At 44.5% G+C, this 14,299-nt stretch overlaps 1 protein-coding gene across 3 annotated transcripts; it reads right to left on the bottom strand.

The window, feature by feature from the left end:
- Nucleotides 1-4,616: 4,616 nt before the first annotated feature.
- LOC116359972 (charged multivesicular body protein 6-like) lies at nucleotides 4,617-12,955 on the bottom strand. Of its 3 annotated transcripts, XR_004206849.1 has the most exons (9): nucleotides 12,688-12,920; nucleotides 12,119-12,228; nucleotides 10,352-10,439; nucleotides 9,313-9,399; nucleotides 8,700-8,765; nucleotides 8,470-8,550; nucleotides 7,927-8,008; nucleotides 7,075-7,200; nucleotides 4,617-7,032 (listed from the first exon to the last, which is right to left on the bottom strand). XR_004206849.1 is itself a non-coding variant. In XM_031814231.1 (8 exons), exons 1-8 carry the CDS (start codon nucleotides 12,751-12,753, stop codon nucleotides 7,151-7,153), a joined length of 624 nt encoding a protein of 207 aa, XP_031670091.1. In that variant the 5' UTR covers nucleotides 12,754-12,955; the 3' UTR covers nucleotides 4,617-7,150. The 3 variants fall into 3 exon arrangements, 2 of the variants coding, with proteins under 2 accessions (XP_031670091.1, XP_031670090.1); XM_031814231.1 differs by having other exon boundaries at nucleotides 4,617-7,200; nucleotides 7,933-8,008; nucleotides 12,688-12,955; XM_031814230.1 differs by having other exon boundaries at nucleotides 4,617-7,200.
- Between the last annotated feature and the right edge of the window lie 1,344 nt (nucleotides 12,956-14,299).

Below are 14,299 nucleotides of genomic sequence, written 5' to 3'. Positions count from 1 at the left end.
ACACCGCCTCTCCCCTTCTCTCTCTGCCCAAATATGTTAAACTAGTTGCATTATTCATTTGAATTTCTGACATTGGTTTCAAATCAAATTTATTTATAACGACAAATGTATTTATAAAGTGCTTACACAGAAACCCAGCCTAAAACCCCAAACAGCAAGCGTTGCAGAAGCACGGTGGCAAGGATTTATTATAGTTCTATAAAGATTAATATTTTATAAATATATACAGTGCCTATAGAAAGTCCAAACATGGCACACGAAGACACCTTTTGGCCTGAATGCAAAGCCTTATGTTTGAGGAAAATCCAACAACACATCACTGAGTAACTGCCTCCTTATTTTCAAGCACGGTAGTGGCTGCATCATGTTATGGGTATGCTTGACATCGGCAAATACTAGTCAATTTTTCAGGATGAAAAGAAATGGGATGGCGCTAAGCGTAGGCAAAATCCTAGAGGAAAACCTGCTTCAGTCTGCTTTACACCAGACACTGGGAGAGGAGTTTACTTTTCAGCAGGACAATAACCTACAACACAAAGCCAAATCTACAGCGGAGTAGTTTACCAAGAAGACAGTGAATGTTCCTGATTGGCCAAGTTACAATCTGCTTGAAAATCTATGGAATGACTTAACACATTGAAAAAAATAATGGGCAAATGTTGCACAATTCAGGTGTGGCGAGCTTTAATGAGACTTACCCAGAAAGCCTCACAGCTGTATTGTGCTGCCAATGGTGCTTCTACAAAGTATTGACTCAGCAGTGTGAATACTTACGTAAATGAGATATTTCTGTATTTCATTTTCAATAAATTTACTAAATGTTCTACAAACATGTTTTCACTTTATGTTGTATTGTGTGTAGATGGCATTTAATTATTTATTTGATCTAATCAAGATGTTTTATTTCATCTTTAACATTTTGTGTGTTTTGTGTAGCTTGCTGACATAAAACAAAAAAGTATCATTTTTAATCCCACTTTGTAACATTAAAATATGAATAAATCCAAAGGGGCTGTAGACTTTCTACAGGGACTGTCTGACTGCATCTACACTTCAGGTGACTGCATCTACACTTCAGGTGACTGTATCTATGATTGCATCTACACTTCAGGTGACTGCATCTATACTTCAGGTGACAGCATCTACACTTCAGGTGATATAGTGAAATTAAACATCACAAAAATATTTAAAACAAAGAATGACTATTACTATTTTTTAAATCACTATCATCATGGAAATATTTGTTACTAAACAAAATCAATAGCCTCACATACCAAACCTACAAGTCATAAGTCATGTAACACCAATTCAGACTGTATGAAACTGAACAAAAGCCTGGTGAAGGACACAAGCCCTTTTCTCACAGGGGAAGTATAATTGAAACGGTCAGTTGCTGCTGGAAAATAACACCAGGGAATGTTTTCATTAAGTGTCCTGGATGTCTCATAATGTGACAAGTGGAGGATAGCGCTGTGTGGAACACACCCACCGTTATGGATACAATGGTTTTTACATAGAGAGATGATCCATTATACAAGGAGCCAGCGTAGTTTATGAAGGAAGATGTCCACAACATTAGAAGACTACCTTTCACAGACATGTGAACCAGACTTCCTGTTCCTGATCAGCTAGTCACCAGCAGTAGGAGGTCTGTAGTTCTGGCTTCAGGAAACTAGACTTCCTGTTCCTGATCAGCTCGTCACCAGCATTAGGTCGTCTGTAGTTCTGGCTTCAGGGCAGCAGCGGTGTGGGCCGAAGCCTTGTGGGTGGAATCCAGTCCACATCTGACTTGGGCTCCAGCCAGCCAGGCAGAGAGCTGTGGTATACTGCTCAGAGAGGGAGACAGGTAGACAGAGAGCTGTGGTATACTGCTCAGAGAGGGAGACAGGTAGACAGAGAGCTGTGGTATACTGCTCAGAGAGGGAGACAGGTAGACAGAGCTGTGGTATACTGCCCAGAGAGGGAGACAGGTAGACAGAGAGCTGTGGTATACTGCTCAGAGAGGGAGACAGGTAGGCAGAGAGCTGTGGTATACTGCTCAGAGAGGGAGACAGGTAGACAGAGCTGTGGTATACTGCTCAGAGGGAGACAGGTAGTCAGTCAGAGAGTGGGAGAGAGATGCCAGTGCCAATACTCCTGTCCTCACCATGACTAGGCCAGTAAGTGGACTGTTGTGGGAACAGTTCTACTAACCCACACAATGACATCATAGCTTTGTGTTCTAATGTTTGACTGTCAGACAGGTCCAGCATATTGTACCCTCTTTAAATACAGCAACAATACCTTATCCTCTGGTCATATAAACATGCTCTACAATAACAATATACAACCATCTGCATAAACACATTTGGATAGAAAACGTTGTACCCTATACCAGGGGTGTACAACTCTTACCCTATGAGGTACAGAGACAGCTGGTTTTCTGTTCCCCCTGATAATTCAATTGTACCCACTTGGTGTCCCAGGTCTAAGTCAGTCCCTGATTAGAGGGGAACAATGTAATCCCAGGTCTAAGTCAGTCCCTGATTAGAGGGGAACAATGTAATCCCAGGTCTAAATCAGTCCCTGATTAGAGGGGAACAATGTAATCCCAGGTCTAAATCAATCCCTGATTAGAGGGGAACAATGTAATCCCAGGTCTAAGTCAGTCCCTGATTAGAGGGGAACAATGTAATCCCAGGTCTAAGTCAGTCCCTGATTAGAGGGGAACAACGTAATCCCAGGTCTAAGTCAGTCCCTGATTAGAGGGGAACAATGTAATCCCAGGTCTAAGTCAGTCCCTGATTAGAGGGGAACAATGTAATCCCAGGTCTAAGTCAGTCCCTGATTAGAGGGGAACAACGTAATCCCAGGTCTAAGTCAGTCCCTGATTAGAGGGGAACAATGTAATCCCAGGTCTAAATCAGTCCCTGATTAGAGGGGAACAACGTAATCCCAGGTCTAAGTCAGTCCCTGATTAGAGGGGAACAATGTAATCCCAGGTCTAAGTCAGTCCCTGATTAGAGGGGAACAACGTAATCCCAGGTCTAAGTCAGTCCCTGATTAGAGGGGAACAATGTAAATAATGCAATGGAACTGGCTTCAAGGTCCTGAGTTAAGTTTGAGAGCTGTATACAATAGCATTATGTAAGGTAGGAAACCCATGGGGGCAAACTAATTGTTTTCCATAGCACCGTCCGTGGGTGATATTGTTCAGAGTGGGTAATTGGTGTTAGCTCATTGTTCATTCCATGTATTCTGTTTAGTGTAGAGTCCTGGCTGTAAACAATGCAGTGGCTCTCTCACCTGGATAAAACGTCTCACACACATCACAGCCCAATCCCACATTGACCCCTAGAGTGGAGCAATATGGTAATAGCTACAACTTGCCCTCTGATAGGCTAACTCAGGGGGTAGGCAGCCCTGTTCCTGGACCAATGTGCCCTCTGATAGGCTAGCTCAGTGGTAGGCAGCCCTGTTCCTGGAGAGCCGCAGGATTGTGCTTTAAACCAACCTGGAAGACCAGGTGTGTTGAATTTAGTCAATCACTGAACTGACCAATTGAGCTAATTGATCAGTTCAGCAAATTACTAAATTCAACACACCTACTAGTCTTCCAGGTTGGTTTAAAGCGCAATCCTGCGGCTCTCCAGGAACAGGGCTGCCTACCCCTGACCTGGGGGAAAGTTTCACCCCACTGCTTATACCAATCAACTCCTCTCTGAATAGGTTCTAGGGGTTGATTTGGGATTGGGCCTCTCTTTTCTTTGCCAAAAACACTTACGTCTCCAAACTGGTTCTGAGAACTCTCTCACTGGTGTCTAGTGCCACCTTGTGGTGAGATTATATATACGAAACACTGAATATGGTCTTCAGTGAGCATCTATGAAAAGGGATCATGTTGCTAAAAAAACAACAATCAAATATGACTGATGCATGAATATTAAAATGTGGTGTAATTAGTTGTGCTGTGTTTCACTTGGGGCGGCAGCGTAGCCTAGTGGTTAGAGTGGAGGGGCGGCAGGGTAGTCTAGTGGTTAGAGTGGAGGGGCGGCAGGGTAGTCTAGTGGTTAGAGTGGAGGGGCGGCAGGGTAGTCTAGTGGTTAGAGTGGAGGGGCAGCAGGGTAGTCTAGTGGTTAGAGTGGAGGGGCGGCAGGGTAGTCTAGTGGTTAGAGTGGAGGGGCAGCAGCGTAGCCTAGTGGTTAGAGTGGAGGGGCGGCAGGGTAGTCTAGTGGTTAGAGTGGAGGGGCGGCAGGGTAGTCTAGTGGTTAGAGTGGAGGGGCGGCAGGGTAGTCTAGTGGTTAGAGTGGAGGGGCAGCAGCGTAGCCTAGTGGTTAGAGTGGAGGGGCGGCAGGGTAGCCTAGTGGTTAGAGTGGAGGGGTGGCAGGGTAGCCTAGTGGTTAGAGCGTTGGACTAGTAACCGGAAGGTTGCTAGTTCAAACCCCCGAGCTGACAAGGTACAAATCTGTCATTCTGCCCCTGAACAGGCAGTTAACCCACTGTTCCCAGGCCATCATTGAAAATAAGAATGTGTTCTTAACTGACTTGCCTGGTTAAATAAAGGTAAAATAAATAAAAATTGTTATCGACCTAGCAGAGTACAACAGGAGATGAGGTGAAAAGAGCGAGACACAGAGTTGTCTGTAAATCAAAGCTCTGCCTTTTAATTATGGAGAACAAGGGTTTTAAAATGACATTATCTTCGGTTACGTCTCACTTCATTTTTCAGTCGTGTGAATTATAAAGGAATTTGTACAGTGACAACATGTTACCAATCAATCCAAATCATATACTGAGAGACGGCAATCATTTTCCCTTTAGTGTTTAATTCATCATTACAAACAGAGTGACCAGAGGAGACTTCAGCACAGATGTTCTCCTAGGCCTCGGTGACCAGAGGAGACTTCAGCACTAATGTTCTCCTAGGCCTCGGGGACCAGAGGAGACTTCAGCACTAATGTTCTCCTAGGCCACGGGGTGTGTGTGTGTCTGCTTGTACACATCTGTGTGTGTACACATTTGTTCCTGTTTTTGCTACAAATCATATTGTTCAGCGTTGGGACAATAACGTTTTTACGAAGAGGAATGTGTACTTCTGTACCTGCACTCCATTCTATGAGACAGAGGGGGGGATCAGGGACTGGACAGCCCAGCAGAGTGAGTCTGGATGGATGGATTCTGCTCCTCCATCCAGTGAGAGACCAGCATGATGACTAGCTCCATCCATAGCTACTGTTGCTACTGTTGTTGTTATTGAGTTAGTTGTACTAGCTCCATCCATAGCTACTGTTGATGTTGTTGTTGTTGAGTTAGTTGGATTAGCTCCATCCATAGCTACTGTTGCTACTGTTGTTGCTATTAAGTCAGTTGGACTAACTCCATCCATAGCTACTGTTGCTACTGTTGTTGTTATTGAGTCAGTTGGACTAGCTCCATCCATAGCTACTGTTGCTACTGTTGTTGTTGAGTCAGTTGGACTAGCTCCATCCACAGCTACTGTTGATATTGTTGTTGTTGAGTCAGTTGGACTAACTCCATCCACAGCTACTGTTGTTGAGTCAGTTGGACTAACTCCATCCACAGCTACTGTTGTTGTTATTGAGTGAGTTGGACTAACTCCATCCACAGCTACTGTTGTTGTTATTGAGTCAGTTGGACTAGCTCCATCCACAGCTACTGTTGTTGTTATTGAGTCAGTTGGACTAGATCCATCCACAGCTGCTACTGTTATTGAGTCAGTTGGACTAGCTCCATCCACAGCTACTGTTGATATTGTTGAGTCAGTTGGACTAGATCCATCCACAGCTGCTACTGTTATTGAGTCAGTTGGACTAGCTCCATCCACAGCTACTGTTGTTATTGTTGAGTCAGTTGGACTAACTCCATCCACAGCTACTGTTGTTATTAAGTCAGTTGAACTAACTCCATCCACAGTTGTTGTTGTTATTGAGTCAGTTGGACTAGCTCCATCCACAGCTACTGTTGATATTGTTGTTGTTGAGTCAGTTGGACTAACTCCATCCACAGCTACTGTTGTTGTTGTTGTTGAGTCAGTTGGACTAACTCCATCCACAGCTACTGTTGTTGTTGAGTCAGTTGGACTAACTCCATCCACAGCTACTGTTGTTGTTGAGTCAGTTGGACTAACTCCATCCACAGCTACTGTTGTTGTTGAGTCAGTTGGACTAACTCCATCCACAGCTACTGTTGTTGTTGTTGTTGAGTCAGTTGGACTAACTCCATCCACAGCTACTGTTGTTGTTGTTGTTGAGTCAGTTGGACTAACTCCATCCACAGCTACTGTTGTTGTTGAGTCAGTTGGACTAACTCCATCCACAGCTACTGTTGTTGTTGTTGTTGAGTCAGTTGGACTAACTCCATCCACAGCTACTGTTGTTGTTGAGTCAGTTGGACTAACTCCATCCACAGCTACTGTTGTTGTTGTTGAGTCAGTTGGACTAACTCCATCCACAGCTACTGTTGTTGTTGTTGTTGAGTCAGTTGGACTAACTCCATCCACAGCTACTGTTGTTGTTGTTGTTGAGTCAGTTGGACTAACTCCATCCACAGCTACTGTTGTTGTTGTTGTTGAGTCAGTTGGACTAACTCCAACCACAGCTACTGTTGTTGTTGTTGAGTCAGTTGGACTAACTCCATCCACAGCTACTGTTGTTGTTGTTGAGTCAGTTGGACTAACTCCATCCACAGCTACTGTTGTTGTTGTTGAGTCAGTTGGACTAACTCCATCCACAGCTACTGTTGTTGTTGTTGAGTCAGTTGGACTAACTCCATCCACAGCTACTGTTGTTGTTGTTGAGTCAGTTGGACTAACTCCATCCACAGCTACTGTTGTTGTTGTTGAGTCAGTTGGACTAACTCCATCCACAGCTACTGTTGTTGTTATTGAGTAAGTTGGACTAACTCCATCCACAGCTACTGTTGTTGTTGTTGAGTCAGTTGGACTAACTCCATCCACAGCTACTGTTGTTGTTATTGAGTCAGTTGGACTAACTCCATCCACAGCTGCTACTGTTATTGAGTCAGTTGGACTAACTCCATCCACAGCTGCTACTGTTATTGAGTCAGTTGGACTAACTCCATCCACAGCTGCTACTGTTATTGAGTCAGTTGGACTAGCTCCAGCTACTGTTGTTATTGTTGAGTCTTGTCTCTACGCTGCCAGCATCTCTCTGTTCTCCTTGTTCCTTGCTGGTCTTCTCTCTTGAGAACAAAGAAAACATGGTCAGGGATTGTATCTACAATGTGTCTCAGAGTAAGAGTGCTGATCTAGGATCAGGTCCCTCTGTCCCTCTGTCCATATAATCCTATTAATAAATTACCTAAAAAGGTCAAACTGTTCCTAGATCAGCTTTTACTGTGAGACTGTCAATACTTACCACCACAATGATTGAGGTAATGTAACAGGTTAGACAGTACTACTACCATCATAATGATTGAGGTAATGTAACAGGGTAAAGACAGTACTACTACCATCATAATGATTGCGGTAATGTAACAGGGTAGACAGTACTACTACCATCATAATGATTGAGGTAATGTAACAGGGTAGACAGTACTACTACCATCATAATGATTGAGGTAATGTAACAGGGTAGACAGTACTACTACCACCATAATGATTGCGGTAATGTAACAGGTTAGACAGTACTACTACCATCATAATGATTGAGGTAATGTAACAGGGTAAAGACAGTACTACTACCATCATAATGATTGAGGTAATGTAACAGGGTAGACAGTACTACTACCATCATAATGATTGAGGTAATGTAACAGGGTAGACAGTACTACTACCATCATAATAATTGAGGTAATGTAACAGGGTAGACAGTACTACTACCATCATAATGATTGAGGTAATGTAACAGGGTAGACAGTACTACTACCATCATACTGATTGAGGTAATGTAACAGGGTAGACAGTACCGTTACCTGGCTCTGTCTCAGCTGGTTCTGGAACCTCTGGTAGAGGCTCAGTGGGGACCTCTGGAAGTTCTACATCTTCTCCCTGCAGCGGTAGAGGGAGACAACGGTTACACAGGTTAAACAGGACTTGATCAGGTCAACCAGTTAAGTGCAATTAACTACCAGGTGGAAAAGAAAACCAGAAGTGTTTTGGTCCTCCGTGGCAGGTGTTGTTTCACCACCCTCTTCCTCCTGGTATTATACCCAGAGGAGACTGATGTAGATCAGTATGATACACACCTGAGTGATAGTCTCCAGCTCAGATAACAGCCAGAGGAGACTGATGTAGATCAGTATGATACACACCTGAGTGATAGTCTCCAGCTCAGATAACAGCCAGAGGAGACTGATGTAGCTCAGTATGATACACACCTGAGTGATAGTCTCCAGCTCAGATAACAGCCAGAGGAGACTGATGTAGATCAGTATGATACACACCTGAGTGATAGTCTCCAGCTCAGATAACAGCCAGAGGAGACTGATGTAGCTCAGTATGATACACACCTGAGTGATAGCCTCCAGCTCAGATAGCACAGCATCCTCATCCTCCTGAGTCAGGGAGCCTGACAGCAGCTCATCTATTTGCTGTAGGATCAACCAGAGCAGAGCATGTCAGCTGGGCAGCAACACACACTACACTGAAGACTGAAGTACTTGGGATGGATTAAGAGTTAGGACTGTAAAAAGGGGTATATCCAATTGATTGAGGACACCATGGGAACAGAGAAACTCACCCTCTGGTATTCTATAGCATCCTGGGTCTCATCCATGATCCTCTCCACGTCCTCTAGTGACATGGCCTGAGAGGACGAGACAGGGACAATGTCAAGTTAGGAGCAGAAAGTCTTCTAGTTTACTTATTCTCTCTGTCTCTGTCTCTCTCTGTGTGTGTGTGTGTGAGAGAGAGATTAAACATTGTCTCTCTTAAAGAGAAGAATTCACTGAGCAGGTTGTGGCCAGACAGCCAGCCAGCCAGCCAGCCAGCCAGACAGAGTAACCCAGGATACGGAGCAGCAGTCACACCACTAGGCTCGCTGTAGTCAGGGATTTGGAACCTAATCCTTTAATCTTCAAACAATGTGCACAGTGACGCTGGCTAACACACCGTCTGTTCTTCTGGGGTGCAGATCACATAAAAGGTTACATGCCAGTGGAAGGTTTATTTATTAACACTTAGGACACTGAGCTGAATGTCTTACACCTGTGTGAGTGTGTGTGCATGCCTAACCACACGTGAATGTGTGACTGTGAACGTGTGCTTAGTCTGTCATGTGACTCACTTGTATTCTGAGGAAGAGCAGATTCCCCCATAGAAAACCCTAGACTAAGAAGCGAACCATAACCTACCTCATGCATACTCTTCAGACAGTCATTTCCAACCTTCAGCCCCTCAATGACTTTCATCTCGATCTGGACAAACTCAATGTCTTGAACCTGTGAAAACATTTACACTACATGCTAAGATAGGAGAACCCAGCACTGAACCTGTAAAAAAACAGCAGTACGTTAAGATAGGAGAACCCAGCACTGGAACCTGTAAAAACACATCAGTACGTTAAGATAGGAGAACCCAGCACTGAAACTGTAAAAACACATCAGTACGTTAAGATAGGAGAACCCAGCACTGGAACCTGTAAAAACACATCAGTACGTTAAGATAGGAGAACCCAGCACTGGAACCTGTAAAAACACATCAGTACGTTAAGATAGGAGAACCCAGCACTGGAACCTGTAAAAACACAGCAGTACGTTAAGATAGGAGAACCCAGCACTGAACCTGTAAAAACACATCAGTACGTTAAGATAGGAGAACCCAGCACTGGAACCTGTAAAAACACATCAGTACGTTAAGATAGGAGAACCCAGCACTGAACCTGTAAAAACACATCAGTACGTTAAGATAGGAGAACCCAGCACTGAACCTGTAAAAACACATCAGTACGTTAAGATAGGAGAACCCAGCACTGAAACAGTAAAAACACATCAGTACGTTAAGATAGGAGAACCCAGCACTGAACCTGTAAAAACACATCAGTACGTTAAGATAGGAGAACCCAGCACTGAACCTGTAAAAACACATCAGTACGTTAAGATAGGAGAACCCAGCACTGAACCTGTAAAAACACATCAGTACGTTAAGATAGGAGAACCCAGCACTGGAACCTGTAAAAACACATCAGTACGTTAAGATAGGAGAACCCAGCACTGGAACCTGTAAAAACACATCAGTACGTGAAGATAGCGTTCACCATACAGAACATCCAAGATATACCCAGCCAGGAAACCTTTTAGAACAGAGGTTGGCTGTGCAAAACATGACATCAATGTAGTTACATTCTATAAAAGTCAATGAAACCATAGGACCCAAGAAGAGCCTCAGCCTCACCATGCGTTCCAGGTTTGATATCTGGTTCTCAGTCTTGTCTAGCAGTTGATCCTGATAACGCTTCTTCTTGAGAAGAACCAGTGCCTTCCTACAGAGTGGAAGAACACACTGCACAATAAACCAAGTCCTTACATTACAAGTGTTTATTTTGCTTATCATAAAGTCATGCATTGATCAGATTCAGTCAGTCCACAATTCAACAGTTAGATTCTGGTGATATGCATGCATTGGTGATTTGACTAGACTTGATATATCTTAGTCCCAGCTGTTTGCTAGTGTAATGGGACATCTAAGATGAATAACGTTCATATGCAGTTAAGTGGTTAACACAATGTATTCTACTTTTCCATTCTGTAATACACAGGATTGTATTGGTGCAAGGTTGAATGTTATGGCCAGTTCTATGTGCTGATAGTGTGGGAGCCAGTTGTACGTGCTGATAGTGTGGGAGCCAGTTGTACGTGCTGATAGTGTGGGAGCCAGTTGTACGTGCTGATAGTGTGGGAGCCAGTTGTACGTGCTGATAGTGTGGGAGCCAGTTGTACGTGCTGATAGTGTGGGAGACAGTCTAAAAGGTGCCAGTTGTACGTGCTGATAGTGTGGGAGCCAGTTCTACGTGCTGATAGTGTGGGAGCCAGTCTAAAAGGGGCCAGTTGTACGTGCTGATAGTGTGGGAGCCAGTCTAAAGGTGCCAGTTCTACGTGCTGATAGTGTGGGAGCCAGTTCTACGTGCTGATAGTGTGGGAGCCAGTTCTACGTGCTGATAGCGTGGGAGCCAGTTCTACGTGCTGATAGTGTGGGAGCCAGTTCTATGTGCTGATAGTGTGGGAGCCAGTTCTACGTGCTGATAGTGTGGGAGCCAGTTCTATGTGCTGATAGTGTGGGAGCCAGTTCTACGTGCTGATAGTGTTGAAGCCAGTCTAAAGGTGCCAGTTGTACGTGCTGATAGTGTTGGAGCCAGTCGAAAGGTGCCAGTTGTACGTGCTGATAGTGTGGGAGCCAGTTGTACGTGCTGATAGTGTGGGAGCCAGTTGTACGTGCTGATAGTGTGGGAGCCAGTTCTACGTGCTGATAGTGTGGGAGCCAGTTCTACGTGCTGATAGTGTGGGAGCCAGTTCTACGTGCTGATAGTGTGAGAGCCAGTTCTACGTGCTGATAGTGTGAGAGCCAGTTCTACGTGCTGATAGTGTGGGAGCCAGTTCTACGTGTTGATAGTGTGGGAGCCAGTTCTACGTGCTGATAGTGTGGGAGCCAGTTCTACGTGCTGATAGTGTGGGAGCCAGTTCTACGTGCTGATAGTGTGGGAGCCAGTTCTACGTGCTGATAGTGTGGGAGCCAGTTCTACGTGCTGATAGTGTGGGAGCCAGTTCTACGTGCTGATAGTGTGGGAGCCAGTTCTACGTGCTGATAGTGTGGGAGCCAGTTCTACGTGCTGATAGTGTGGGAGACAGTTCTACGTGTTGATAGTGTGGGAGACAGTTCTACGTGCTGATAGTGTGGGAGACAGTTCTACGTGCTGATAGTGTGGGAGCCAGTCTAAAGGTGCCAGTTCTGAGGACACTGGTTATTAAGGGCTCAGAAACGGCTCGTTATTTTGCTCTGCTTCTGTGCTGGAGGCATCTCCCTGTTACAACGTGTACTAATCCACTGACTTCAACAACTGCGACGGTCTTCATTTAACCTGGAAACATTACAACAAGACAGAACAAACACATCTGGGACCTATAGCCTAGATGATGCCTGAACAAGTGAAGTATCCATTCTCACTCTTTCTTTCCATCCTTCAGCAGCTGCTTGGCCAGACTCCTCTCCTTCTCCAGCTGCAGGGTGACTCTCTTCTGGTAGTGCTTCAGTTTATCTCTCTGCTGTTTCAGTTGCTGGAGAGTTGAACATACACAACGGGATAACCAGACACCGTCTCAATACACTCTTTTCTGAACATTGTTTACCATATAGATAGCTAGTGACCTACAATATAATTCTGCCATGAAAATAGTTAGCTGGCTACAGTCCCTAGCTAGTTAGCTATAAATACCTGTCACACCCTGTCATTTGCAGGCTCAGACAGTGCTGATGCGATCACAGCTGGCTAATCTAATTTAGTTAGCTACTGTTGATCACTTTGAGACGTCACGTCATCGTTTTAACAACTGTGACTGTCCCATGATCTGTCCCATTATCAACACCGCGCCTGGGTGTTGATAACTAGCTAACGGTAGCTAGCAGGCAATTGTTACCAAGTTAGTGTGTAGATCAGACAGCTAGCTAACGTTAATCCAGGCCAGCAAACTAGCTAGCATCTCTACTATTGAAACAGGCTAGCAACAACAACTGACCAGAATCGCTCGGTCTTGTTCTGTAACTCGAGAAGGGCGACTCTTTCTCCCGAAAACGTTTCCCATAACGTAGCCACATCCCCGCCACGATCCTCTACTTTGATACAAAAGCTATTTTTTCTTGGGGGAACATGTTTTTGTCATTATGCTTACAAGTCGTTGTTCTTAGCTAACACATTCTGGTAACATAATTCAAAGCCACATCCTGTCCGGGTTTAGTACGGCATCCGAGATAGGTCCATTTATTCCAATGACGTCGGTAAACCCTGGATTGCGCATGCTATGTATCAGCCAATGAGAGCCTTTGAAACCACCTGTCGGCTATATTGTCACTCCCCAGTGGTGCAACCGATCAACCACCAATCGCTCCAGTAAAAAGGTGGAAAAACCTTGCGTAGGAGCAGTCCTCCATAGGAATTAATATAATTCTACAGTATTTCAATTAAATATTTCAAGGACAAAATTACATGCATTTAAGTATTTGTTTGTTGTAGTGGGGACACTTTCTAACTCTTATGTGTGTGAGTGCCTTAAAATATAGAATGCCGAGTGCCTTAACATCTATAATGCTGTGTGACTTACAATCTATAATGCTGTGTACCTTACAATCTATAATGCTGTGATCCTTACAATCTATAATGCTGTGATCCTTACAATCTATAATGCTGTGTGCCTTACAATCTATAATGCTGTGATCCTTACAATCTATAATGCTGTGATCCTTACAATCTAGAATGATGTGTGCCTTAAAATCTAGAATGATGTGTACCTTAAAATCTATAATGATGTGTGCCTTAAAATCTAGAATGATGTGTACCTTAAAATCTAGAATGATGTGTACCTTAAAATCTAGAATGATGTGTACCTTACAATCTATAATGATGTGTACCTTACAATCTATAATCATGTGTGCCTTAACTATAACTGTGGTTCCTGCTTTTGCAGGAACAAGCTTGTATCGGCATCTAGTGGTTCCTACATTTCTATAAATAACAAGTACAAAGCCTCCCCGAGCCGGCTCGGCTACCCCAATAACATCAACCTGGTAGTGGGCCGGCTCGGCTACCCCAAGTACATCAACCTGATAGTGGGCCGGCTCGTCTACCCCAATAACATCAACCTGGTAGTGGGCCGGCTCGGCTACCCCAAGAACATCAACCTGGTGGTGGGCCGGCTACCCCAATAACATCAACCTGGTAGTGGGCCGGCTCAGCTACCCCAAGAACATCAACCTCGTAGTGAGCCGGCTCGGCTACCCCAATAACATCAACCTGGTGGTGAGCCGGCTCGGCTACCCCAATAACATCAACCTGGTGGTGAGCCGGCTCGGCTACCCCAATAACATCAACCTGGTAGTGGGCCGGCTCGGCTACCCCAATAACATCAACCTGGTGGTGAGCCAGCTACCACAATAACATGAACCTGTCCACTAGGTGTCAGACTACACCACTTTTGATACTGGCATGTCTTTGTGCTTCATGCCAGTTCACCTCTGTTTTACCACTTGGCTAGATACATTAACTACCAGTGCTTGATTTGGACTGAAATAGGTTTGGGTTCACCTGTTTTACCACTTGGCTAGATACACTAACTACCAGTGCTTGATTTGGAC

The sequence above is a fragment of the Oncorhynchus kisutch genome, unplaced genomic scaffold (assembly GCF_002021735.2).
Source record: "Oncorhynchus kisutch isolate 150728-3 unplaced genomic scaffold, Okis_V2 Okis06b-Okis10b_hom, whole genome shotgun sequence".
Lineage (NCBI taxonomy): Eukaryota > Metazoa > Chordata > Actinopteri > Salmoniformes > Salmonidae > Oncorhynchus > Oncorhynchus kisutch.
Note: the sequence above shows the minus strand (reverse complement) of the source record. Positions and strands in the feature narration are given on the sequence as shown.

Excerpts from the sequence above, each read along its gene's own strand:
- LOC116359972 (XM_031814230.1), bottom strand. The coding sequence starts at position 12,753 with ATGGGAAACGTTTTCGGGAGAAAGAGTCGCCCTTCTCGAGTTACAGAA. Across the intron at positions 9,400-10,351 it reads TATCAAACCTGGAACGCATG|GTTCAAGACATTGAGTTTGT; the intron begins GTGAGGCTGAGG and ends ATGTTTTCACAG. Across the intron at positions 8,551-8,699 it reads ATGCTATAGAATACCAGAGG|CAAATAGATGAGCTGCTGTC; the intron begins GTGAGTTTCTCT and ends TTGATCCTACAG.